This window comes from Neolamprologus brichardi, chromosome 23 (assembly GCF_056152115.1).
Source record: "Neolamprologus brichardi isolate AB-2024 chromosome 23, ASM5615211v1, whole genome shotgun sequence".
Classification (NCBI taxonomy): domain Eukaryota; kingdom Metazoa; phylum Chordata; class Actinopteri; order Cichliformes; family Cichlidae; genus Neolamprologus; species Neolamprologus brichardi.
Genome location: NC_142125.1, coordinates 22,062,906 through 22,090,374, shown reverse-complemented (window position 1 = coordinate 22,090,374; position 27,469 = coordinate 22,062,906). Strand labels below are relative to the sequence as shown.

Sequence of the window (27,469 nt, the reverse complement as noted above, 5' to 3'; positions counted from 1 at the left end):
GGTACTTCATGCTCAGAACCCCAAATTTTTTAACACCAGTGACTGAGTGTTTCTTCCCCTCACACTCCCTTTTTAAGGGATTATTTTATATGCACAGACAACAGACAACGTTATCTGCATATTAACAAAGTGGATTCATTTGATATATATTTCATAAGACTGCACTGTCGAGTTGTATTTTTGTGATGAAGCTTTTGCGCCTCAGGACAACTTTCAGACATGAGTCTATTATTATGGCTGCTAAACCCATGTTTCACATGTACTCAGTGGAATAAGCAACAGAGCCACTGACAGTGAACTTTACGGTCCTTGTTCTTTATTCGGGACACTTTGATTCGCACTCATCAGTCAAGGATTTTTTTTTTCTGCATCTATTCCTGTCTTGTGATATACACATGTAGTCATTAATAAAGACACTCTTTTTATTGCATACTTCATGAACTAGTGGCTGCCCTTTTCTTCTCCTCCCTCGAGGCATTTCGCTCTCATTTCACCGGCTCGAAGTTAAAGACAATAATGTGGCTGCTGCTTTATGGACACTGTAGTTACCGTGTGCCCCTAGTGTGACATATAAGAAACAAACGACCAGTGAGGCTTAATAAATACTCTAAGAGTCTGAAGTATTTTCAAGACTACAAATGAATGCAGCACACATAGCTGGGGGCAAAAGAACATTTGTTTTCTATAGTTAGGCCTCTCAGATAATGCCCTACTGATGATAGACCGAGCGAAGCATTTCTGCACTGCTGTGTAAACATGTTCAGCTCCAAATTGTGAAGTGAGACCCCAAAGGTGACCCAAGCTTCAAAAATACACGGTATTACTTATTCTTTCTGCATTTCTGCTCAATCCCAGCAGCTATTTCTCTTACATAACAGGGCCGGGAATGAATTCTTTCACCTTGACTCAGTCTGGCTTTAGTCAATACCCAGGCTCTCAGCTAAATAAGAAAAAACAAACAGTGGAAGACAAAGACGCATGTCTCTACTAAATGATCACTGCATGTCAGTAAATAAATTCTGAAAACAACAAACTTCATTTGTCCTTTCATTATTTCTGTACCTTTTCCTAAGATTGAAGCAGCTTTAAGAATAACCTCTCTCTGGACCATGACTGGCATCACAGTCTCACTGTAATGAGATGTTGAAATGAGAGTTTACCTTGTAGACCTTCATGATGTCCACCGTGTCCACAGCAGTCTGCTCCAGGACACCCTGATTCTGCAGCAGTGACCGCACTGTCTCTTCCATCCTGCACACACAAAACACACATCATCAGAAAAAAAAGATGCACTAGTGGGAAATGTGGAGACCTAAAAGTCAGAGGCTATAATGTCCTTAAAACTAATATTAAGTTCTTTATTTTATTTAATTTCATACAACATCATTGCTAAATATCAACCCAGCAAACGAGGAAGTATGCTAATGTTATACATTGCCACTGTGTGCGTACGGAGGAGCTCAGGGTGCATGTAGGGTCAACAAAACATGTAGGAGTGAAGAAGTGTAGTTTTAAAACAGTTTATTTTCCTGTTAGCTCTAAATACGTTTTTTTACACATGAAATTAGGTCTGAGTGTTGTCAAAATTGTTGGTAAAAGCATCTGATTGGTAACATCTTCATTTTTCATCACGATAATGATCCCAAACAATAAATAATATTAAGAATAAATGGGTAAAGCTGGACTTTTTCATGTGTTGATATGTCTTCTGGCCCTGCACCTGCCCCATTTTTAGATGGGGTAGTTCATGTACTGTATTTTCCTGTCTTACTGTAAACCAAACCCTCATCTTTCCTGAAAAATCTAATAAAACCTTCACCACCACCCTCAGATTTGAGGCATGTACTGGCAGATGTGTTTTTCTGCAGGATGGTGCATTTTTTAATTTAATTTTGAGGACTTCTTGTTCTCATGCACGCTCACCCAAGCAAAAACAGAGATAGATGAAGGCTAATAACGGTGCCTTTCAGGGTTTTAGGTTCCACTACTCCAAAAAAGATAGTAACTCAGAGCCAAGGTCCAAATGACCTCAACAGTATATAAAACAACCCAACCCATGTGATACCAGCAGCCTCAAAATGATGAGCAGAGTCAAATATTCGGCTAAAAACATCTGACATGGAATCTGTTTTCAAGCTAAAGGCTTGCTGTTTGAAACGGATCATTGCGTTCTTCTTCCCTTTTTTTAATACTCTCCATAAGAAAGCCCACACAAACACACACACAAATGGCTCAGAAGTGAAAATGAAAAGCGAATGGACTGAATCAGAGCCAGAGACACAAGATGGATGAGTCGTAATTTTTCTGGACTGAATCCCAACTTCTGCTCCGCTCGCTATGCGAGGAACATGTCGTCCAAAATGACCAGACTGAGTGCAAAAAACTGCAGTCGCAGTGTTTACTGACTTATTGTGTGAGATTTTCTAGGCGTGTGTCAGCGCACAGCCGTATTCACGTCCGCTGATGACTTGAATTAAGCGCAATCGCGGCAGCACAAACCGAGCGAGCGGCCCTGACCTTCAAGGCCCCGTCTGCTCAGAAACAATCTTTTGCTTCTATTTTGTGCTGCGAACGCTGCAAGCTGCATGCAGAACAGGTACCAAAGAGTGAAAACACCTCTACCTATTTCCATCTGAATAGCAGCCACATGCCCCTCTCAATCCCCAGCGCTGTACGGTGACCTTTCACCTCACAGGCGTTCACTTTGTGATTCTGTGAAAAAGAAAAGAAAACCTACCCCAGCACCAGATAAGCTGTGAAAGATAATCTCGGGCCCAGCTGGGATCATGTAAATGGAAGTGATAAGATGAAACTGACATTCAGGAGCACCAGAGGATCCAGAGTGACAGGCAGTCATTGTAAAATAATAAATAAATTGAAAAAAAAGTCTCGACAAAAGAAAAAACGTTGACACTGTCAGCTGGGAATCATCTGGATTCATGACACCATCTTCTTCTTCAACTTTTGATTGGTTTGATTTGCGGTGAAGTTACACAAGGAAGGACCCACACGGAAAGAGTTGAGATGTAAATTTGAACGTTCAGAGCGACATTCAACCCAGTCTGCCGCATGCTATTTGCATTAGCAAGGACTATCACCTCCTTTTTTCTCTAGCCTCAAAGTCGTGACTCATGTGTCTGTCAGTGTGACAGAAGGCCTTGTATTACTTACTGAGGCAGTGCAAAAGTGCATGAATCATTCAAAAAGTTTAACCAACCAGAGTTTCAATCAATTTCTGGAAGTCCTTTAAACATTTACAGGCAATGTTATCAAAGTTTTGACTTATTTGTACAAGAATGTCAAACATTCATAAACTGTATGTGGGGGCTACAAGGACACTGTTATACAGTTTAAAAAATACTTGTGTAATTCAAAGAAATTCTCCAAGGTTTCAGGATTCTCACGTAGTGTTGTGAGGAACCTTCCTTTCTGATTTATTAGTTTTTTATATATTTGTCACACTTACATGTGTCAAGATAGCCTGAGTAAATTCAAAATGCAGTTTTTAAATCATGATTTCATTTATTAAGGGATCAATTTTATCCAAACCTACCTGTCCCTGTGTAAAAGAATGAACTGCCTCCTAAACCTAATTACTGGTTGTGCTGCCCTTGGCAGCAAGAACTGCAATCAAGAGTTTGTGTAAACTGGAAATCAGTGTTTCACATCACTGTGGAAGAATTACGTCCACTCTTCTTTGCAGAATTGTTTTAATTCAGACACATTGGAGGGTTTTCCAGCATGAACGGCCTGTTTAAGGACAATGCAAAGCATCTCAATCCAATTTAAGTCCAGACTTTGACTCGACCACTCCAAAACCTTCTTTTTTTAAATTTTTTTTGAGTCATTCTGAGGTGGACTCGCTGGTGTGTTTCTGATCATTGTCCTGCTGCAAAACCCAAGTGCTCTTGAGCTTCAGAGCATAAACTGATGGTCAGACATCCTCCTTCAGAACAGAATTCATGGTTCCATCAGTTACAGCAAGTCATCCTGAAGCAGCAAAGCAGCCCCATCACACTACCACCACCATGATTGACTGTTGCTGTGATGATCTTTTTTATGAAATGCTGTTAGTTTTATGTCAGCTGTAACGGGACTTAAACCGTCAGTCCACAGAATATTTTCTTGGGATCATCCAGATGTTTTTGGTAAACGTGAGACGAACCATTGTGTTGTTTTTGGTCAGCAGTGGTTTTCTCCTTGGCCTCTCCCATGGACGCTATTCTTTCCCTTTCTTGTTGTCTTTCTTATTTTAGTGTTATGGTAGGGAGCATTGCCATTTTCAAGGAAGCTGGTGCCACCGGGGAGTTGTGTGTTTGGTCTCCAACAGATTTTGGTGGACTGTGCAAAGTAGAAACTATAAAAATGCCAGGACCCGACAATAACCAATGCTCCTCATTTTGTCTGTCTTCATTTTTATAATGTCGTGACTGACCAGTGGTTTGATCCATTCATATTTTTGGAGCCAAAGGCACAAGAGCACAACGATGTTCCTGGTGGTTTTTCAGTGATCAGCAGTGGCTGTCAGCTATGTGGTAGTGGGTGAAAATGAGCACATGGAGGCAGGGCAGAGGAGGAACACCATCTGTCCAGGCTGAGCCATAAAGCCGGCTGTAATCAGGCTGCTAGCTGCTGATCGAACAGTCAAAGCAGCAGTCAGGCAGAGCTGATGGCAGATTGCTCCAGTTTCTGCTTTAAATGCTGCCCTTAATCAGCACAACCTATGGAGGAAAGAGGGCGTAGACACGGACAGCTTCGGTGTCCGGAGACGCCGACATGGGTCAAGGACGAACATGATCAGCATTGCAAGCGGTTGCCGTCCTTGGGGCTGAGGGGATTTGGGCAGGTGACCACCAACAGATATAGCACCAGTGTCTGCCTCTGTGTATTAACATGCCACTGAGATATCTATGAGCCCGAGAGATAAATCCCTAGCAATTTTTCAAGAAGTCACAAAGGTCTTTTTTTTAAAACACCTAACCTTCAGTTTCACACTCGGTTTCTCAAGCTGCGACTTTTGATTCCAACCGAACGTGACGTGCATGAGCTGATTCTGAGCAGCACTTCATTATTTTGTTGATCTCATCCGCGACAATTCAGGAACGAATTGCCAACAATTTATGAGAATGCACTATAAATATGTAGAGCAGTGTGTGGGGTAAATGTGTGTGTACGTGTGTGGAGGGGGCTTTTAAACCTAAACTGCGATGACATTTCATTAAGCAACACAACAGATGGAGTCGAAATTATTCTAATACATGAAAACATGCACCAGATAAGCCGGGAAAGCGAAGCAGAAGAATTAAATGAATACATGAATGACATGGTTTGGCAAAACGTTTGGTTTTGTTGCACACAAGTCCACACCTGCATAACTCGCTGTGAACTGGCAAGGCCTCGGTGACTTTCACTTTACTAAAGTGGCGGGATGGTGAGAAACACTTTGATGCCTCAGGATGCCTGCCTGCTGCTCATATTGTGGCTGGAGAAGGAGGAGGAGGTGGAGGAGGGAGAAGGTCTGGTTTTGTGGCACACCTGAAAGAGAGCCTTTGTGTTTCTAAACAGACCCAGTGCGCTCTGGAGGTGCCTCGTTTTCCATACCACTTCCATTTCAGAGATCACTGAAGCCACAGATGTGTGTGTGTGTGCGCGCGCGCGCATGTGTGCACGTGTGTGTGTGTAGCATCTCACTGGATAGACTTTGGTCCTTTTGAAGGCTCGGGCAGAAAGACTTTGAAGTTTAGCGGTGGTGCTGGGGGACTGGAGGTCCTCATTGTTGACAGAAAGAAAAATCTGGCTCCATCTGGACTAAAGATTTATTCTGCGTGGCGATAACTCTCCCGTTTTCTCCGTTTGCTACAGCTACAACCACATTTCCACAGATTTGCAAATCATTTAATGTCCACATGTGACCGGGAAATGTTATAAAGGCAACATATTAAAAAAATATGTTGTTGAAATTCTATTTAATGCTCGTTTGTTACTTGGGGACAGGGACATGTTTACCACAGCGTTGCATCACCTCCTCTTTGAACATCACTCTGTAAGCATTTGGGAACTGAAGAGACCAGCTTCTGTGGCTTTGACAGCAGTGTTTTCCTCTTTTTGCTGCTTAGATTTTTTTTTTTTTTTTTTTTTTGCAGACTTTAGTTTGGCGTTGTCTTGCTGAAATAGGCAAGGCCTTCTCTAAAAAAGTCATCTGCTGGCAGCGTACGTGGCTCCAGACCTGAATATATTCCTCAGAGTTATTGCTCCTAGGGGTGGGCGATATAAACGATATATGATAGAAACTATATAAATTTGGCCAACGATAGAGATTTTGACTATATTGCTCTATCGCGATAGCGCATGTTGATGATGTCATCAAGCTGCGCCTGTTTTGGTCGAAAGCATCGCAGCGGCTACAACCATTATCGTCTGCAAATTATGGCGGCCGACAGTCATAGCAAAGAGATGAAGCACTTTTGAAATATGGGGAAAGCCAAAAGCTGCTATGCGATTGCATTTGTCCCTGACCACCAGAATCCCTCATGTTAACTTTTATCGAGTGGAGAAAAAGTTGGTGTTCATCCTCCAGCTTCACTGTGCTAATGTTATGCTAACATAGCTGTGTCGCTAGCAATCACGTAGCACAACATTATATACCAGGTAGTCCAACTTCAGTAACCCTGCAAACACCACTGCTGTTTAGTTTTCTGTCTTCATTTATGTTGGAAGTCGTAGCAGAGCTGTACGTTTTAATTAGTTTCAAAAATCAGTCAGAACATGGTATGAAATGTTTAGGTGGAAACTAGCGAGCTAACTTCCTGCTACTTCTAACTCCGTTAAATTTAATAACTTCTGTTTTCATGGATGTAAAACTTAATTGTTACACCTGATAAAGCAGCAACGCTGATGATTTTATTAAAGATGAAATAATTTAGACCGTTTTTAACTCTCAGTGTTCGTTTGACTTTGGGACCTGAAGTTGACAGAGTTTTGGACCCAGATTACTCCGCGAAGCTCCTCACTACGGCAGCCGTAATGCTCTGACAATCCATCAAGCAGTGCTGCTTACCAAAGTTGTAATAAAACATTTTTTAACAGATTTCTGCCCAAATTGGTTCGAGGTCAGTAAGCACAACCAGAATTCCTACATAAGGCACACTCGATTTTTGAGAAAATGAAAGGATTTTAAGTGTGCCTTATAGTGTGGAAAATACGTTATACAGAAGAAAAGAATATATCGTGATATATATCGTTACCGCACATGCTTCAAATTATATCGCGATATGAATTTTAGGCCATATCGCCCAGCCCTAATTGCTCCTGTCTCCAGGATTTCCAATAAGATCTGAGATCTTCTGAGCTCGAAACATCCCCTTTTTTTCCTGAACACTAGAAATTTTTACTTGCATTTGAAGATTCAACAATGAATGCACCCACGCAGTGATTTCCAACTACAGAATCAATCCGGTTTTCAATGCACTGAGGGCCCGAGGTACATGGCCACTGAATATTAGTTTTCAGCCTCGTCTTTTATGAACACAGTTCCTCTGAATTTTGTTACTGTGTAAACGATGTTATATACTGTAGATGCAGGAATCTGCAAATTCTTTGAAATTTTCAATTTTTTTGTCCTCACTAACCTTTGCAGAGTGGTGAACTACCTTTTTACATACTGTTGGCCTTCAGAGCTGCCTTAATTCTTTGTAATACAGATATGACAAGCTGCTGGAAACATTTCTCAGAGTTCATAGTGACATGATAGCATCAAAGAGTTGCTGCAGAGTTGTACATCCAACCAGTGTTCAGTGGATCAGTGCTTTCATGTTTTTATGCTAATGTCACAACAGAAATCAAGACTTATCAGACCAGGACACGTTTTTCCAATCTAGTATTGTCCGATTTCGTGAGCCCGTGTAAACTATGGCCATAGTTTCCTGTTGTTAACTAAACAGAATGGCACCTGGTGTGGTCTTCTGTTGCTGCTGAGATGCTCTTCTGCGTAGTTTGCTCATAACAAGTGGTTATTTGAGCTACTTTTGCCTTCCTGTCAGCTTCAAGCATTCTGCCAATTCTCCTCAGTGAGGCTCAGTGAGGCATTTTTACCCAGAGAACTGCCGATCCCTGGATGTTTTCTCTTTTTCAGTTCTAGAAGTGTGTCCTTTGTAAACCCTAGTGATGGTTGTGTGAGGAGAAATCAGATCTGCCCTTCAGGTACCAACAGCCATACCACATTCAAAGTCACTTAAATCACTTTTTTCCCCCGATGCTCGTTGTGAACTTCAGTAGAAGTTGCCATGTGCCATTTGTATTAATGAGCAGTTGAAGAGACGGACCTAATGAAGAGTGTACATCCAGTTATCTTACTAATTAACCTCATAGGTTGCACTAGGTGTTTCTATTTTTTTATCATTACCTTACTTTTTCAGTCTTTTATTGCCCTAATCATAACGTAAATGCTTAAATCTACAAGCAAATTAATTTCTTCAATCTCATAAAAATCATATTCAATAGAGTTTCCAATTTATTTGAAAATCACTAAATTCTCTTATTCCTGACAGCTAACAGAGCATCAGCAGTTTTTGGAACTGACTTGTAGTTCATCTGCTTGAATTTTGAACTGTGATCTGACGTATTGTGCCTGAACTACTCGTTCTAATCTCATTTTCTTCAGCAACTCATGCAGCCGGCACTATGACTAAGAGTGCTTTGAATAATTAGCATTAATTTGTTAGAAAGTGTTTGCGAGAGAGGTAATTATGAAGTAATGCGGTACCTCGAGCATTAAAGTAGTGCATTTAAATAAGCAAACGTATGTTTCCAGAGCTAAGTAAAGAACAGGACAAGCTCCCAGCTAAACAAGACAAGTAAACAGTGCAATTTGTCTCTGCTAAAGTCAGCTACTTGAAACATATTTACATGTGAGAGAAAGGGAGTACGCTAAATGCTTTTGATGGATGGAATATAACCCTCAGATGACAGAGCATTAGTTTACATAAAAAACATGCTCAGTGTGATAGTGTGATTAATCTCAAAGTGCCTGCAGGGACCTACTCAAAGCATCATTCTGGGAAGGAGAGACGAAGGAAAGGACAAAAGGCAAATGCCAATTCTGACTCTCCTGACCCTTGTGGCGCACCGGCTGAATTTCAAGTGTGGTGCTTGTCAGCAGTCCAGGAAATACAATTAAGACTCCAATCAATTTTCAGCCTGGGGTCGACGATGTTAAGGCTAACACACCCCTCTCGCCTCCTCTCAAACACGCACACACACACGGAGAACGCACACGAGCTCAGAGCTCTTCATGTGACAGCGATCCGCAGCGGTACAAAACGATGCACTGTCAGAACAGAGCGGGTGATACAGTTAGCATATGAAAAACTTCCAGTCCTCTTCCTCTTTTTGCCATACAGCTGTCAGAAGCCACAATGACTTCAAACGCTTCATTCAAAACTATTTCTATTCATCAAAACTGCATCCCCCTTTATTCAGCTCTAACCTTCAATGACAAATTCCTTCACAGACCTGAAAATGATCAAAGGGCTCCAAAAACCTCTGCCAAAAGCTGAAAATTGCAGTTCAAAACTCACCCCATCTTGACTTTTTCTCCATTTTTACTGCCGCCGTTTTTTCGGAAAAAGGCCAGAAGCACCGTGTAGACGTCCCTGAGCTCCATATGTGAAGTCATCCGCTGTAAAGTGACCTAGACACTACAGCAGATATGTGGGTCTCTGGGCTAAAATAGGTCATGCGGTCATCATATAAGCCTGAGTGCTTTTCACTCAATCGACGGTCAGTCCAGCGGCCGGGTCAACCAAGTCAGCCTGACGGCACAGCTCCTGTTATCACTCTGTACTTGCTGTGTCTCCAACGTGTCATTATCCGGCACTAGCCTGTGCAAAGACAGTGATCTGGCAGGCAAAGACTTTCCCATATGTCCCATGTTAAGCCCTCCACACAAGAGAAGGGCACCTGCTGGGCGGCAAGCAGGCCAGCAGTCTCAGATAGCATGGGGAGGGCGGTGGCGGGGGGACTTGCACAAGTAAGGACAGGGATCCCCCTGTTTTGTCAGCCTGTGTGTGTGTTTGTGTACACGCACATGTGTAGCTGTGTGGGTCTTTATTAGTGATTAAGAGGCTTTGGCTTTCATAAAATCGACACTTTCCGTGCAAGAAAAGCTGAGAGGGAGGCAGCATGCCAGGACGCTCACCGCACGATCAGAGAGCTCCACAGGACTTCCAGCGAGTCGCTTTCTACCATCACATTTTTGGTTAATTTTAGTCAGTGCTCTCCTGCCACGTGCATGTTTGCAAGTTTCACAGCTCAGATGAAGCAGGAGACACACACACTCACACATACACACTCCTATTGTGGGGATATTCATGCTGCCAGCGTTCCTCGGCAGGCACTTTGTCTTTATCCCGAATTAGAAATAAAAGCAAGGTCTTTTACTTTCTTTTTCCTCTTTATCACAGAAAGTCCCACAGGCATGTGTTAGAGAATGAAGACCATAATGTGAGGATGAAATATCTGAATCCTCAAAGAATCTTCACGTGAACAAGAGGACGCTCTTCTTGCTCTCTCCGACTGTGGTCGCACTCTCACTTTATCAGCGCCGCAGTCAGGCTTCGGTTGACTGAAACCCTCTAATCTGATTTGACCGGAGCACAATTGGAATATCCCAAAGCTGGTGAAACGATACTGAGAACAATCACCTGGTTGTGCGGCTGAATCGAGGCCATGAGGGGCCCTCGCGTGACTGATTCATCGACAGCTTCAATCGCCTTATCTGACCTTAACAAGGCGCTGCGAAACTGTCTTGTTTTTTGGCCCCGAAATAGTCCATTCTTCTTCTCAGACTCCTTTCCAGCAACACACACCCACCGGGTGATTGCCTAGCTTAACACAATGCTAAGCCACTCTTATCCTCTTAGAGCTGTTTTTGCAGAAAACTCGCAAGGAGACCCTTTCTAGTACGTGACCTAAATGAAGCAGAGAGGCAAACAAAACTGGTGGTGAAGAGTTTGGCTTTGAGGACAGGTCAGAGTTGTAAAAGTCATGCATATCAGTCATGCATGTTACAGTGGAGTAGCATTTCAAAGGTCCTCGCCCTTGTGACCGCTGCTTCTCGCCAGAGAACTTTAACCTGACCAACAAGACACACATGCAAGAGACGCAAGGGGGAAAAGAGATCAAGCGGCCGGAGCATTTAGTGTGCCCCGTAAATCATATTTCATACATCATTGCTGGCCGACTGCTGTGACGACAACGACAAATAGTAAAAATGTGCAAAAACCACAACAGTTCAGCCATCCAAGACTTCTAAAATAACCACAAAAGGGTTTTGAGCAGAAGCGCCGCACAGACTGCACAGACCGGGTGCAATCGAGGACTAGCCTGCAAGAGTGTAAATTAAAAAGGACATATGGAGGCGACCAGATTTAGATTCCTCCTTCATCCCCATCAACCCCCAGCACTTCCACTACATTTGGAAGGATTTAGAGTACAAATTCACGAGGTCTGTCCCAGATGTTCACCCCTGGCCAAAGGAAGCATTTAGCAGCAAAGAAGCCATCGGCTCTCGAGAGCATCTAGCTGGAGCCTCTCTAAGCATCTCCCTTATGGGCTGCAGGCATGTGCATCCCACATGTGTGAGAGAGCTACAGACTGAGCAAGACATCCCAGCGGGAGACCTTAGTCGTGATGACAGCGTGTAGCGCATTACTTACACCCAGAGCCTACAGCCTCTTCCTACCATGGACTTTTGGGAATTTGAAGGGGTCAAGATGGAGAGAAGGGGTGGAAGACATTGCTTGATCAAACCCAGTCAAGCCATTTTGAAGGAAAAGCAAAGAAACCAAATCAGTTGTACTGATTTCCCAAAAGAAGTGTGGATATGTATGTGTTTCTCTTAGTCTGGATAAGTTAAATATATTTCAGGCTTCTTTTACTAATGGTTAGACAAAAAGATGTATGTACCCACTGGATTTAAAAGCTCTGAGCTAAGCTTTTAGCTGCCACTCTTTAAATCATTCTCTTATTTGTCATCTATTTTACCCTAAATGGGATAATTACTCACAATAAGAACTTTATGCTGTATTAAACTTAACTTCAAACAAGCTATTTAAACTATAATCCTATTAGGAAAATGTTTACTGGGGACATAAGTCTAGCGAGAAGCATAGACGTCCTCCTCATAGACTTTTAAACAATCAAACTTCTCTAGGCAATCTAACAAGCTGGAAGAATTACAGATTTAAGGCACTTCTGAATTGGCTTCACTTTTCAGACCTGGAAGCTACATCCATCTTTAATGTCACCCATGGAAGTCATTGAAGTCTACTATTTAGCTTTGTAACTGGCATCTTCAAGCCGCTTTACAACACATGTCAACCCAATTTTCTCCATTTAATGCAAATTCAAGTCTGCCAATGGCATGTCTGTTATCACTCGTGCATGGTTTCTACTGTACATCAAGCGTCCAATATACACTGCATCGACAAAAGTATTGGGCCATACTACTTAATCTTTCATTTTATTCTCCTTTGACAAAGGGGCTGCAAGCCACTTTGCAACCCATGTGAACTCCAAGTTCTCCGTTTAACACTGAGTAAAATCTGACTAGCCTTCCTTTATATTAAGTCGAATGCGCAATTTCAAAATGTAAGCCTGAACACTGGCTATTTTCTGAAAGTTTGGGAAAAAAAGGAGACCTAAGTTGTTATAGAAAGTAACTGGTTGACTGATCAGCATTTCTTGCAAAAAATCAGGCAAAAACAAACAAATAAATAAGTAACAGCCAAATTTAAATACTGGAATAAAACTGAGAAATCATTTGTGAATAAAATCAAACCTGAACTCTGTATCCTGTAAGTAAAGATTACCATAAAGATTTCCTGCTTAGCATTCTGCAGCAATGAATGGCAAACAGGCAGATTATTACACCGAGGTGACCCTTCTTTGATTTATTTCAGAGGAAGAAATTCAGTGTTTATATTTTTAAAACTCACCTCAGCTGAACTACAGGGGCAGAGGCGGACGAATCGACCCTTTAGGAAGTAGGTGAGCTGCTTGTGTAACACATCTGTGTATATGTGTCATTCAGAGCAGCTGCCAGACAGCCAAATCTATAGTGCAACCATGAGATCAGTTTGAATTACATGTTCTTTGGCTTTAGGCTACAGCCACCAGCTTCACACTCCAGAGAAAGCCGGTGAGCTGCTGCTGCTGTAGATGGATGCCCTACTTCCACACACGCTTGTAATCTGACCTATTAACATCATAACCAGCATGTTTAATCCAAGGTGGAAGTTGCTGTGGTACAATGGAGAGGGCATGTGCAAGTATTTGTGGCCGTCTGACACAATTACAAGCAGATAATGGGTCACTTTTTGCCACAGAAGCCCAGTGGAGCGCTTTAAGTGAGGGGACTGTGTCTTATCTTCAAAGAAAAATGGGAAGATTGATACCAAAGCCCTCTTATGGGCTAGTAATTTAGTGCAAGTGATAGAGTAGAATAACCCAAATTAAGTTCAATCAGACATAATTCCCTGGTCAGATTTGGAAGTTAAAGAGAGGAGGGAGGGGGCTGAAACGGACCAATAAATCCTTTCAAATATGAGGTGCTCCCAAAATAGTCCAGACACCTATTATCTATTTAACAGACCCATTCCCCCATTGGGCAACAGCAAGGAAGTAACTTCAAAAAAGACTGACCCCTCCTCCATCCTGTTAATGACCCAAGATGTGTCGCCTTGAAAGGAGGGCCTGATTCATCTGGCTAAACCCTGCAGAGGGAGTGGGAGGAGGGGGGAAGATCTGTTTCGAATGCGCCAAATTAAAACACTCGGACCTGGCGTGGCTGGATGCTTGAATGATTAGAAGAGAGGGCATTGATCTGCAAACAGAGCGCAATCACTCAGCTCCCCCTGTCTGAGCCTATCAGGCTTTGGCGGTCCAGCTGTGGCGGCGGTGGTGGTAATGGGAGCAGAACATGAATGCTGCAGACCGCGGAGGGATCTCAACCTGAGCGTGACTGTCCAAACAACGCGTCCAGACTTGAAAAGCGCTGCCATTCCTGCATGTTTACATCACCGGCCTCCTAAATACGCTGCGTATGCAAGCGTGCATGCATGTTCTCACACACCGTGCTGAAAAGAGCACGCCGCTGGGCTGTAAATCTGCAGGCACCCGTCGTCATCTGCTGCTGTTGTTAGTCTGGCCATAAGTCTCCCATATCCTGTGTGAAGAGGGCCCTTCAAAGACAGTAATGAGTCAAAGTCAAGTGGAGCGAGTCGGCTGTAAACGCCCCAGTTTTGTCAATGAGCGCGCCCGTCTTCTGGGCGACAGAGAGCCTGATTTAAAGATAGAGCAGAAAGAAGTAGAGAGGAATCTCTTGGAAAACAAGGACTTCACATTTTCACTCCTTTCTGGAAGTGTCTGACCTCCAAGAACAGGCAGAGAGATGAGTCCAATAAAGTTTTTAGAGTGTGAGGAAGGAAACAAAACAAATCACTGCAAAAAGTTCCTGGGTAAAATGAAATTTGCACTTGTGCTCATTACCTGCAAAAACTGTCTTCTTCATCCTCAAGCCACATTTTTAATGCAGGGTCCCCAGTGGCCCCTGTGTCTCCCCGGCGGTCATCCTGTCTGAGCTTGGAGCCGAGATGTAGTCAAGGCCTCAGAGAACAGACATCCAAATGCGCTCGATTGTTTCTGTCCCTGAGATTAATTTATGCTATCATTTAGGGAAGGACGAGAAGATTTTTAAGTTGTGTCCCCCATCTTTTCTCTGTTTTTCCCCTACTGGGCCCGTCCCGGCTCTTAAAGTGTCCGTGTGGAGTTGCAGGGACGTCCAGGGTGGGCCGAGGACGCTGCTGAAGTCTCCCGCTAATCCGCTGGAGTTTAATGACTGCAGAGGCCTTGCAAGTAGTGGGGGGAAGCCTTAGAGAGGGGGTCGGTCAGGGTAGGTTGGGCATGTGACCCACACCAGGCTAAGAGCCCAACTGGTTGGGGGAGGGTGCGTGTGCATGCAGAGGAGAGGATATAGACCTATGTCTAGAGTTAAGTGGCCAGTCAGTTGAAGAATGCCAGCTTTCTGATCTCGGGAGCAAATTGAGCTATTTCTTTTATTTTCTTTCTTGTTTTTTTGTTTTTTTTTTGAGGGTGAAAGCTGAAAAGAAAAAGCCAGTTGTTTCAGTTTTGCCAATTCCTGCCTTAAATTGTTACCCCTGCCAAAAAAAGGGGAAAAAAATAGCCCAAGCATTACAAAGGAAAGAAAAAAAGCAAAGCAGACAAAACAAAGGCTGTAAGAAGCCGAGATTCCCTGGAGTTTGTCTGGCTGTAGGGGTGACCGACTGATCTTTTCTGTTTGGTGTTGCTGTTTGTTCACGTATCTGATACAGTAAAGAGCAGCTGTAACAAGCAGCTCATTACCTTCCTGCTTCACATCATCACACAACAAAGCAGAGAGCTCAAAAAGCAAAGAATTCGGAGCAGAAATTACTTATTTGCATAGAGTCTGATACCCCAGCTAAAGAACTTGGCTGGCTTTTATCGCTCCGACTGGTCCGCCTTATTTCCATCCTCATCTCTGTGATTCCAAAAGTGCCACCTCAATTAATTAGCGACACGCAAATCAATTGTTGCCTGAGGTCAAGCAGATCACGGTCTATTTATAAGACTGGACATCCACTTAACATGATTTGTGGGTATTAACTCAAAAAGACACATTGATGAACTAAGGTTTCTACCCCCCCCCACACACACACACACACAACAAATGCACAACAAATAATGAGCCCGAATCAATCAGTCAGCCAGCAGAGAGGTAAATAAGTGTCGTCTGCCGGTTGAAGGCAAGCATCCGTAAGCCAATAACTGAAACAGCAGATGCAAGTAGGGCAAAGGTTTACAGGAAGGCTTCTTTTTTTTTACTGGCTAATTAAAGTGACCACACTGTTGTCCCATCTGCCACCGCAGATTATTGGCTGCCATGTAAGCATGCTAATGCGGCGAAGGGACCAGGTACCAGTAAACACACTCCACATGCTTGTTAGTGGACTCGTTCACATTCAAATAAGCGCTCGGGCATCGCTTTAAACAAAGATTAAGGCTCTGAGAGTGAAATCCTGCAGAGGCGTTAGGGGAGCGGGGAGATATCTTTCGAACTTGCAGCCCTAACCCCGCGTTCCCTTTGGGAGTTGCTAAGAAGCATTGACGACGCGGGGAAATTGCAGCAATCGAGCATGATGTCAGCGCGCCACACCGCTGGAATGGCAACAGCCAAGCGAGGTAGGGCCGAACATCCCCGCTTCGATGAGCGCTTTTTAAGGACATAATGGAATCTTTGTCTTTACTGCCACGGCGTTGCTTGGCAGCAGGAACGGTAGCCGGCGGACGCCCAATGAGAGCCATCTATCTGGACAACCCCTGCCATGCAGACAAATTCATCTGGCTCTGCGGGGACCTGTGCAGGACCCAATCAGGGATAAGCTTCATATATCTCCCCCCTAATAGAATTGCTGTACTTCATCTCACTCTGGCTTCAGCACATTGACTCTTGTATTGCGAGCTACTATCTCACTAATTCACTTTTAGCCTTGAGGAACGAGTGCACTGTATCTGCACTCTTTATTATGCCGGGAACCCTGTGCAAAAACCCAATAAGTCTACGTAAAGGTCAGAAGGTGACCCCGATGGAAGACGTGGACAGGGGAAATGCCGGAAACAGAAAACTGCTTCAGGTTTAGGAAGGATAAAGCAAAATGAACTCCCCTCAGCTATCTCCGAAACAGTGTAAACTGTATAAATGTGCATCAGGAATGCGAGGAAGGCCAACATGAGTGAGAAACACCGCTGAGCTTAATTCAGAGGCATCAATGGAACATTTTAAATATGTGATAAATCTTTGGAATGGCTCTTAAATATTTTATTCCTCCCCTGGCAGCGACTCTGCCCTCGTCTGCACTATAACACTGGGACCATTAAAACGTACCGGATTTTCTCCAACCAACTTAATGAGAAGATAAGCAGTCAATGTAAAATCCCCCAGACTCTTTTTTTTCCCCAGCCCCGTCCTTTTGCATACTGAATGCCTATCGCCTAATTATGGCATCAACTCGGGCCCCGGCTCTTGATTTGCTGTCCCTCTCTGTCACACTTCAGCAGCTGCAAAGAGGAGGACGAGTTCATGAAATAGAGGTTACTGAAGTTATGACGAGAGCATTGTTTAAGGGCTTCACGCCTTATGGGTTCCCTTTCTGCAAAGCAAAAGTAATGTATCGGACGATCTTTTTCTGAAAAAGACAAGGTCAAGCGTCTCAGAGAAATGACACTGAAGTGCTCTGATGAAATGGAAAAGCAAAGAAAAGAATGTGAGAAATAGAAAAAGTGGGAACAAGGTCTCGATTTTGAAGGTTACTGAAAGATTGTGCTGATTGCAGAAAATTGCTGGCAAAAATCTATTGCTTTCACTAAAAGGGATAGTTACTGGTTTCTGGACTATTCAGCGAAAAAATGTTCCAGGCTGCTGTACATGCCACTGATATCTCCTTAAAAGTTTGTTTTATTAGATTTACTCTGATCACTTGGATCACCCATTACTGCAGCTTACTGTGAAGTTTTAAGAAATTGGAGCAAAGGGTTAAACTCAGTACCCAGGCAAAGGCTTAGTACAGTGATGGTGGCTGTGGCTCCTCTAGCCCACATGCCAAAATATCCCTCGACAAGATACTGAACCCCCGAGCTGTTGGGTTAAAAGTGCACAGGTATAGAAAAGGGTACTTGTTTGAATGACGTTTGTAGTAAGGAAGCGCTTTGAGTGCTCAAATAGAGTAGAAAAGCACTACTAACTCAAAAGCCGCATTGGGACAGATTGGAATCTTCACCGCGCCAATTTTGGCCTAACCTGGCTCCGTTTTTTTTGCTGCCTCTGCAAGCTGCTTTGCAACCCACCTCAATCCCAGCTCACCCTTTTCATTCCATGTCTGACCCAGTCGTGTTTGTTGGTTGTCTGCTGGGTGATAGCATTGATCAGAATAGAAATCAGAAACTGGCTGTATTGTTCCATACAACTATACTCAGTATTGTCTGCAATATCTTTTTAACCCTATGCCCATGATTCTCAGCTAGAAAAGGGTGGAATGCCCACTTTGGGTCTGGATCATTCAGGTATCTGACTAGGAAACCAGTATTTTCCCCCCTGAATTCACTGAATGTCACTGTGAATGCTTTCTGTGTGGACATAGCTTTAAATACCTTTAAATGCACTTTTATAAAGAATATGGGAGTTGAGATTCTTCACTCTTGCACATCTATCTTTTTTTCTTAGCATTGGGTCCAAAAGTCCAGTTTTATTAAGCCTCTGGTAAAGACATATTTTAGAAGACAGAAAAGTCTAGCATGGCTCATTTTTCCTTCGTGAATGAAAAGTTAAAAAAAAAAAAAAAGTGAACACAGGTGCCCTTTTCCAGGGCAACAGAGTTCAAACCAGAGAGAAAATAACATCCAGGGGTCCAGACTCTGACTCCGAGCTACAGACTTTGAGTAAAATCTACTCAAACTCCTGTCATAACTTTTGTAGCAAAGAGACAATAATTACTCGATGACCAGATGCTTTGGCCTTTTCAAATGAAAGTAGGACAACAAGTAATGCAAGGGACTCGAAATAAGTCAAACCTCTGAAGGATTAAGCGCATTTCTTCACTGATTACAATTTCTTGCAGATGGCTTGTGATGACCTGCAGTTTAGTGAAAGGAAAGCGTGTGAGGTCATCTCTTTAAAACCTTTTATTACCCAAGGATTATTCATCTAGCGTGGTGTCCGACACATCCATAAAGTCTCAAATAAGAACAGAAAATAAATGGAAAAGCAGTTCAAGGATTTATGTGTGGGTGGTTGCCCTTAAATGGGGTTAAGAAGTAATTTTTTTTCTTCTTTAAAATGTTACAGATACAGTGCTGTGAAAAAGTATCTGCCTCCTTCCTGATTTCTGAGGGGTTTTTTGCAAATTTGTCACACTTTCATGTTTCAGATAACAAAGCAAATTTGAATATTAAACAAAGGCATGGATAAGGGAAAACAGTTATCCAAACCTACTTGTTAATGCCCATAACCTTAAAAAGTAGTTGTTCCGCCCTTGGCAGCAAGAACTGCAATCAAGCTTCTGTGATAAGTGCAAGTGAGTCTTTCACATCATTGTGGAGGAATTTTGGTCCACTCTTATGAAATGCTGTTAGTTTTATGTCAGATGTAACGGGACTCAAACCTTCCACAAAGTTCAGCTTTTGTCTCGTCAGTCCACAGGATATTTACTTGGGGATCATCAAGATGTTTTTGGTAAATGTGAAATGGGAACTTTGACCTTAACTGAGGTCAAAGTTCAAAGTGAAGCCTGTGGTTCTTTAATGTTGTTCCGGTGCAGTAATTTTGGTAGGCTGGTCACTCCTGGTAAGGTTCACCACTGATACAAGTTTTCTCCATGTGTGTATAATGGCTCTCACTGTGGTTCATTGGAGTTACAAAACCTTTCTTGGCTTTCTAACCCTTTCCGCTGACACATGTCAGTGACTTTGTTTCTCAGCTCTTCAGATCATGGCCTGATGTGTTGCTGTTTGAGGTCTTTTAACCTGCTTCGCTTTCTCAGACAGGTTCTATTTAAGTGATTTCTGGATTCAACAGGGCTGCCAGTAACCAGGCCTGAGTGTGGCTTGTGAAACTGAACTCAGCTTTCTAACAAATGTGGTTAATCATCAAAGAAAAACTGAATTTTGTACTTACGCAGGGTAAAACAACTAAGACAAACAACAAACAACAAAGAAATCAGGTGTGGGGGGCAAATACTTTTTCATAGCACTGCATAAAAAGGAGATGAAATCACTCAAGTGAAACACAATCATTTTATAGACGCTCGTACTTTTCATCCCCTCCCACACAGGGTTACAGAGGGCTGAATACAATATTTGCTGATGCTGAATAAATCAGGATCAGTATCATAGCAACTTTGTAATTCGTCCTCTGTTTGTTTTTATTTATTCCTTTTGTTCAAACGTAATGAGTGAGGGCTGAAAAATGGGATTTAAAGCCCGCTCTGTGCTCCTGGGTTCTTTTACCTGGAGAATTGCTGCTGCAGTGAAACCACCTGCGCCTGACCCAGCTCGGACTCCTCCGTCACTTCCCGGAGACGCTTCTCGCTCTCCAGTCGCAGGCGTCGCTCTTCCTCTAGCTCGTGGATCAGCTTTTCTCGCTGTGGGAAAGAGCAGAAGGACGATCAACTCTCAGGCAGTGTGTGGCCTGGGGCAAAAAAGATCACCCTCGAGTCACATGCCACAATTTTTACGACCCCCTTCCCCAAATATTCGACCCTCCTCGGATCAGGGCAAGCAAACACAGGCTGTCTCAGCATCATAATCACCAAAACATCTGCTCACCAAACATCTGAAACCAAACACAGCTTGTCCTAGCTGAAAAAAACAATCCACGCCTCGCCGCTTTTTCCCCTGACTTTAGGTGTGAGAGGAAATAAAAGAATAAGGGCATGATGACATTTAGGCCGCCTCGGTTGGCATTACTTCCAGTAGTTTGTTGTTACTTTGAAACGCTCATAATGAACCTCCGCTTCTTTCTGTCTCTATGACAGAAAGTTCACACTAAATGTCATCTGAAATCACTGAGCCCGCCCTCCCGTGCCTCAGTCTTTCTCCTGCTTTTCATTTCATTTCAGATCTTTTCAGAAAATGCTCCCCGATATCACTGAAGCTATGAATAGCATGTTTACCCTGCTCCTCTCTTCCTCACACCATGCCAACCGTCCTCTCTTCTTGTGCGTGTTTCACCTTTTTTTCCTTTACATTATACTTATGATGATGAGTAAACATGACCTCATTCGACCCAACTATTGATAGATCCTGAATTAAAAAGCTGGAGTTCCTCAGTAAGAGGAAGGTGGGATCACTTATGCCTACTTATCTCTGCCTTCCATTCCTTGATATCAGAGCTTTATAAATGTTGCTTGTGGTGTATATGGTCTCCATGAAGCATTTAGCCAGTTTTCTCTGGTCTTTTCCAATTCTTTAATTGGATTCTTCATTTCTGAAGGATTCTGTCTTTGGATCCCAAAAGAGAAAGACATCCTTGCCTCAAACCCAACTTCAAAGACTAAGGTCCCTGTGGTGGCACACTCCCTCCTCCAGTTTTCTTGACAAAGTTGCAGAAAAAGCTTTAAGCAAATTCCTAGCAGCAAGGCGGAGGATTTTTTTTTAGCTGACGGAGCAAATAAGCTGGGATCATTCTCTTGGTCTGGCAGTTTCTATTGTACATAAAGCCAAGCATCTGTCGCTGCTGCTGACAGTCTATGACAAAGCCACTGGCTTCCATTTCCGTAGATTTGGGTGATCTACCAACTGTCAAAGCCTTGCCAGGAATATCAGCTAAAAATACAAGATTGTAAAATATCTGCAAATGGGTCTGAGGCCAAAGACACACACTAGAAAGAAAAAGGGAAAAAGTTTCTTCTTTTGCAAACAAAGATGCAGTGTTTGGTGAATAAGAGATTCAACTTTGGCTTAACAAGGGTTGATTAGAGATGATTATCATCCTTTTATTCCCACCTAGGAGTACAAGTACCCAGGGAGGTGGTGAGAAACGTATATGTGGATATACAGTACCGTGCAAAAGTCTCGACTCACTTCTGATTTCTTTTCTTTGGCTAGGAAAACGGGACACTGTTCAAATGAACAGATACCGACACTTCTTTTGTCCAGTTTCCTCAAATTTTTTAAGGACACCCTGCACACCATTGTGAGATATGTTACATTTTCAGCCAATATCTCTTTGGGAATCACCTTGCTGGTGCAAAAGGACTATTTTATGTCTGTCAAACTGTGGTATCTTTGACATCTTTCACAGATTGGTAATAGCAGCCTGTCACAAAAACGCACAAAGACACATCTTATAATTGGGTATTTGCAAAGTTCTCTGTTATGCATAGTCACAAGAATAGTTAATCTCCTGAGTTAAGTTTCTTTTTTGTGCTTAAATGACTCATAGGTCTGTGTAAGGGGCTCAACAAACAAACAAAACATTCCTCTGAAAATGGTCAGTTACAAGGACTGGACAGAAAATGAGTAATAAAGGAGTCAACGTGCAAAAAAAGCTTCAGGAAGCCTAGAGAACTAATCCCCCAGAGCACTTTAAACATTACCACAAAGTCTGGCTCTGTGGAAGAAAACATCTGAAGTGAATGCATTAGTATTTTAAACAGAGACTACTGTACATAAGTGAATAAAAGTTTTAAATAACCTTTTAAATAACTGCCTTCACTGTACTCTACAGTATATCTATGGAAACACATCTGTTACCTTGGAAATTCTCCTGCACCTCTCCTGACAGATTCCTTTAAACATCTGAAGTTTTGAAAGCTCTTTGCTGTAAAAGTAAGTCTCTGGATAATCCTCTGGATAAAACATTTGAACTTTATATAAGAGTTCAATGAGAATCAATTCAGTTGTTTACAGATGTGTACTGGCTACTATTTAACATGAATCTAAATGTGATTGGTTAACTCTAAACAGAGGGTGTGCACACATGCTTAAATATTCTAGTTGTTTTGGAGTCAATCAGAGCTTTAGAGCCAATGAAAAATGTTGGGAATCACCAGATTATCCTGTCAGTTCTTCATCAGTTCTCTTCAGTGCAAATGGAGTGACTTACTGCCCATCCTCACCCTCATCGTCAGCACCAGTCATGATGCGGTATTATTCAGTGCATGCCTGCAAAGAAGCTGGAGTGCTTTCTCACAGACAAGCATTATGGGGACATCTTGTGGTGTGAAAGAATATAGGTCAGACACAGTGAGCGTGTCACTCTGTGTGGCATATGGACAAAACATCCTCCTCGACATGAGGCCCTCCTTTATGCCGGGTTTCTCATGAAAAACCATTAAACCAAACTGGAAAGAAAAACATCTAAACAACTGTTATGTGACACCGAGTCGCATTGCTCCATTACTCCGTATGACCATACTCTCCTTATAAACAGCCTTGTGTCTCTACATTGTTACTTCTATTACAAAAGCAGATCCTAACTGGGTGATTCAGCTGCTGAGGGGGAATATTAAACCAGAGTCACCATTAAAACCAGTCCCCGTCTTCACCGCGGCAGTAAATTCGCGGCTACTATGTGCAGCGGTGAGGCTCTCCCTGTCAGGAGTAATGGCTGCTGTAAATCCACTCATACAAGAACGTAAAGTAGTGCATCCCCCTGCCAGGAGCTGGACGTATATATATATATATATATATATATATATATATATATATATATATATATATATATATATATATATATATTACTTTTCTGGTTCTTCTTTCTTTATGACACATAAAGTTGTTTTATGTTTTATAGGACACATTTTCCACTTAGCGTTTAAAGAAACGGGCGCCGATTTCAGCCTCCAGCGTCGCAGCAGTTTAGCTGAATTTCACCTCGATGCAAATGAGCACAAAGGCCTTTTATTTGCATCAACATGCATGGCTTTGTTCAGCAAAACAAAACAAAAAAAGCGCAGTAGCAGCTTTAGTCCTGATTTTTTTGTTGCCCACACAGGCCTCCAGGCATAAACCACCGAACGCTACGTGTCTGCTGACAGAGTCTTGCCAACAACCTCAATAACAACACAGGATTTACAGTCTCTACATTGTAGTAAAAGCCCTGCGTTGCTTTTGTTCAATATATAATTTCTGCAATTTTACAAGGCCTGAGGACATTAAATCAAACATTGCTGTATCTTTCTGTGGCCAGAAATCCCCGGCAATACATTTCTCCTCGGTTGAAATGTTTATTGTCTGCAGCAACTTCGCTCTTTTTTTTTCTTTCCTCCTTTGGTGCTCTAATTGAAAGCATATTCTTTAATAAGGCTTCGCTGCTGCCACAAAGACAACACTTCTTTAAAAAAAGCCCTGGGAAGAGATCTCAAAGTCAACACCGAGAGGATGAAAACACGCCTGGCAACTTTCTGTGAGAACATTTATTTTAGTTAATCCGGCCGCTGAGGAGATAATCCCCGCTCTCTTGACAGCCTGTCGCTGTTGTATGGACGGGATGAGGCGAGGTGTGCCGCCTTCTTTGTCCTGCAGGGGGCAACATGCTCCTGTTCTATTAAACAATGCAGCGGATAGAAAAAAAAAGGAGAAAGAAGCCAATGTCAAATGAAATAGGGGGTGTAATCTATAAAATAGCTCCTGCTGGATTTTTATACCACATATATCAGAAACAAGCCCAGATTTGGGCATCAGGGGGTGGGGGGTGGAGGGGGGAGTGGTTTGGGGATTAAATTTGACCTCTGCCACAGAGAGATAAATAAAAAAATATATCCATCTGTATGTGACAGAATTTATCACCATCAACACGCAAAGCCTGAGAAATAAATGAAGAATCTGTTACACCGAGCGGCTTTGGATTTTATTAGCTGCACTCGAGCCCAAAATGAAGCCTCCCGCTTCGGTAATTGGACAACATTAGATGGTAATGGTATTCATCCGAGCTGAATTACTAGAATACTCGGAACCCCCCCCCATACCCTCTAAGATCCACTAAGGACTCTAAATTAATTAGAGGCCTCTGCCTCTCCTTGTTGTGCTGTGCTGCGACCTTATCAGGTTAAGTGCATGTGTGTGTGTCCCATCGTGTTGTAGGATGTCCATCTGCAACTGTATATACACTGTACTCGTTCAGGGTTAGGGGGTACAGGCCCAATAATCTCTTCATTACACAGGACATCTCCCCCCCCCCCCCCCCCCCCCCCCCCCCCCCCCCTTGCCTCAGTTGGAGCTCTTTGCCTAATCAAAGGGGCCGGGAGCGGCTCGGAGGCTCGCTGGCAAAGCAAACATCAGGGACACAAAGCACTGCGCAGGTTCTCCATTCATTAATAAAACATGCCACCGGGCTGTTTGTGTGCATCAGCGAGGCTGGATTCAAATGAAAGTGTAAGACGAGGAGGATCGGGCCTCCTGGCCTGGCTGGCTCCCAGATACAAGTCGTAAAGATAAAAATTATAATTATGCTCTTGTTTGTTTAGAAACAGAAGAGAAAGCATCAAAGTGCACGAGTGTGTGTTTTCCGATTACTTGTGACTAAAGTAAGCCCAAACACTGTTTTATCCCCCCACCCCACACCAAAAGACTCCATCAATTCAATTATCATGGAGCGCCACTATTGGAGTGTACCACTGCTCTCTTAGACAGCCACGGGCACTGTGGCAAATAATACACACACCCCAGGAATATGCAAAATCATACGAGTGGCCCATTTATCATTGCCAAGGGAGCTCCCCCACCCCACCCACGCACGCACACACACCCAGAATGGGACGGTGTGGAGATGCGATTTGGACCTGGCTGTCAGCGCTCGTCACCCGGTGAATGTGCTGAGTCCTGCGGGGGGACCCCATCGCGGCCGCGGCCCCTGCCCGTGGCTGATAAGGCCAATCTGCAGAGACAGCACCTGAGTCCCCCCCAGTTCCCAAACCTCCACGCTGTCACACATCCTCCAAACAGCTGTCAGAAACCCTCTATGAGGGTCCCTGAGCACCCGAGCTCCACGTGGAGCCTCTCCTTTTTAAGCCCGTCAGAGAGCCCCTTTATCTGCTGGCAGCATGCTACGGAGCATGTCCACTCTGAAGGTGCTTTTTCTTTTTTACACACCAATAAATCACTGTCAGATAATCATCATACCTCGATCCACTTACAGCTAACTAATTAAACCCCGTGCTCAAAATTAATTAATATTGCCGACCCGGAGCCCTGCCAGTGTGCCTTATTTGCTTATTTGATTTGGATAAATGTAATCCAGGTGAGCAGAAAAGCCACACATATGGTTATTTAAACAGTGTTAGTTATGACAGAAGTTCTATTTGGTGATAATATGCAAATGCTACACACTTATCTAGTAATCTTGGAAAAGTCCAGGAAAGTTTTTGTCTCATTCTTTGCGTTTATTTTAAATGTTGGTGCCTTTCAGGGACAAAATGTCGCTATCTTCCAGTATAACACAGTATTTTTCTAATGTAGTAAGTTTGTGACAGTAATTGCTGTTATGTTGCTTTCAGACTTCTTTGATACGGTTTTCTGGTGTCTGTTGCGGTTCAGCCAATCATTAGCTAGTCTGATGACTTAGCCTCAGGGGGCCTGTGTAGCCAGCAGATATCCAGGCCAAGGCTTCTTGTTTTATCTCCCCCCCCCCTGCCTCCGGTCTTTGTTTACAAATACAGATGATTTTTTGCAACAAAGGGGTAGCCAACAGGAGCAAATCTAACTCTCCTTCAAACAAAAGCCTGCTCGTATGTGCCAGAACACTGAGAAAGAATAAATCTTGTTTGTTTCCTGCAAAAGTTCACATAATTATATATCTGATAGCTGTTAATAGACACTGTGTGTTAGCTGGTATTGTGAAGCGATTAACTGGTCTTTAGGGTGTTTGTAAAAATATTAAGAGAGTCAGAGTCATAACTTCAGCTGGATGCAGATGCCTGGGCTGCCACATTGATATTAGTTTCTTGTCCTTATTCCAGGTTACATTGTGATAAAATCAGTGTTTAAAGTCTAAAATGATCTCTATAGCTAAAGGATGTGACTTTAGTCTTTGGCTCGCTGACTTTCAATCCAGCAGGAGTTGCAGCATTTTCTAGAATACTAAGATGTTCAGGAGGGTCCAAAAGAGCGGTGTCATCTGTGAAATCTACTATTTAGTCCTAAAGATACCACCCTCTGAGACCTGGTACAGTAGGAACCTTAAATTAAAAGGATATTGCCAACCATACAGCTGACATCAAAAATCATCATGCTGGTAAATCTTGTTTCTCCAACCAACCATCAGCGAATCCAAGTACTGAAGAAAACAAAAGAAAACAAAATGGCAAAGGATGTTTTAGATGCAGAGATTGGTTGGCAGCTACAAGGTTGCTCAGGAAAAATTTATATTCCCCAACTGGTTGGCAAGTGGTTGCTAACAGGCACTAATAGGTAAAACAAACTCCTTGCGATTGCTTTGGTCACTAGCATATTGATGCTGTTGCTAGCAGTTTGCAAGAGAGATAGCAACTTGCTGTAAACACTCGCCAGCTACTCTCTATGCTGTAGTGACACTTGAGAAAGTGGAACAACCTGTGGTCCATTTATTGAGCGTTTTTAAGTTTTTGGACTTTAGAGTTTTGTTTATTTTTAAGATCTATTTAATTTCTGGTTTGTTTAGTGTTTACATTTACCTTTAGTGTAATTAGTGCTATTCCTAGTTCCCTGGTGCTTTGGAGTTTATTCCTCCCTCAGTGTTCATTTCACCTTTGTCAAGTTTCCCTGCTAAGTTCATCCATGTGTCTGCTTTTTCCCCATTTGGTTTTCCCACTTCCTGCTTTATTTTGAGAGTTAGTTCATTGTGCTTTGCTTTTAGTTTTGATCCCTTGTGTCATCTTTGCTGATTAATTCAGCAAATAAT

The 27,469-nt window shown here is 42.9% G+C and overlaps 1 protein-coding gene across 10 annotated transcripts in view; it reads right to left on the bottom strand.

The window, feature by feature from the left end:
* LOC102788058 (nck-associated protein 5-like) overlaps positions 1 to 27,469 on the bottom strand; it is a 180,437-nt gene that overhangs the window by 55,584 nt on the left and 97,384 nt on the right. For 9 of the 10 annotated variants that reach the window (XM_087835751.1, XM_087835752.1, XM_087835760.1 and 6 more), the window contains 2 exons: positions 20,098 to 20,231; positions 1,161 to 1,251 (listed from right to left, as the gene is read on the bottom strand). In XM_087835751.1, coding sequence (XP_087691877.1) covers positions 1,161 to 1,251; positions 20,098 to 20,231 — 225 coding nt within the window. Of the gene's footprint in view, positions 1 to 1,160; positions 1,252 to 9,575; positions 9,879 to 20,097; positions 20,232 to 27,469 lie in introns of those variants that run through there. The other variant, XM_087835758.1, reaches the window with a different exon arrangement.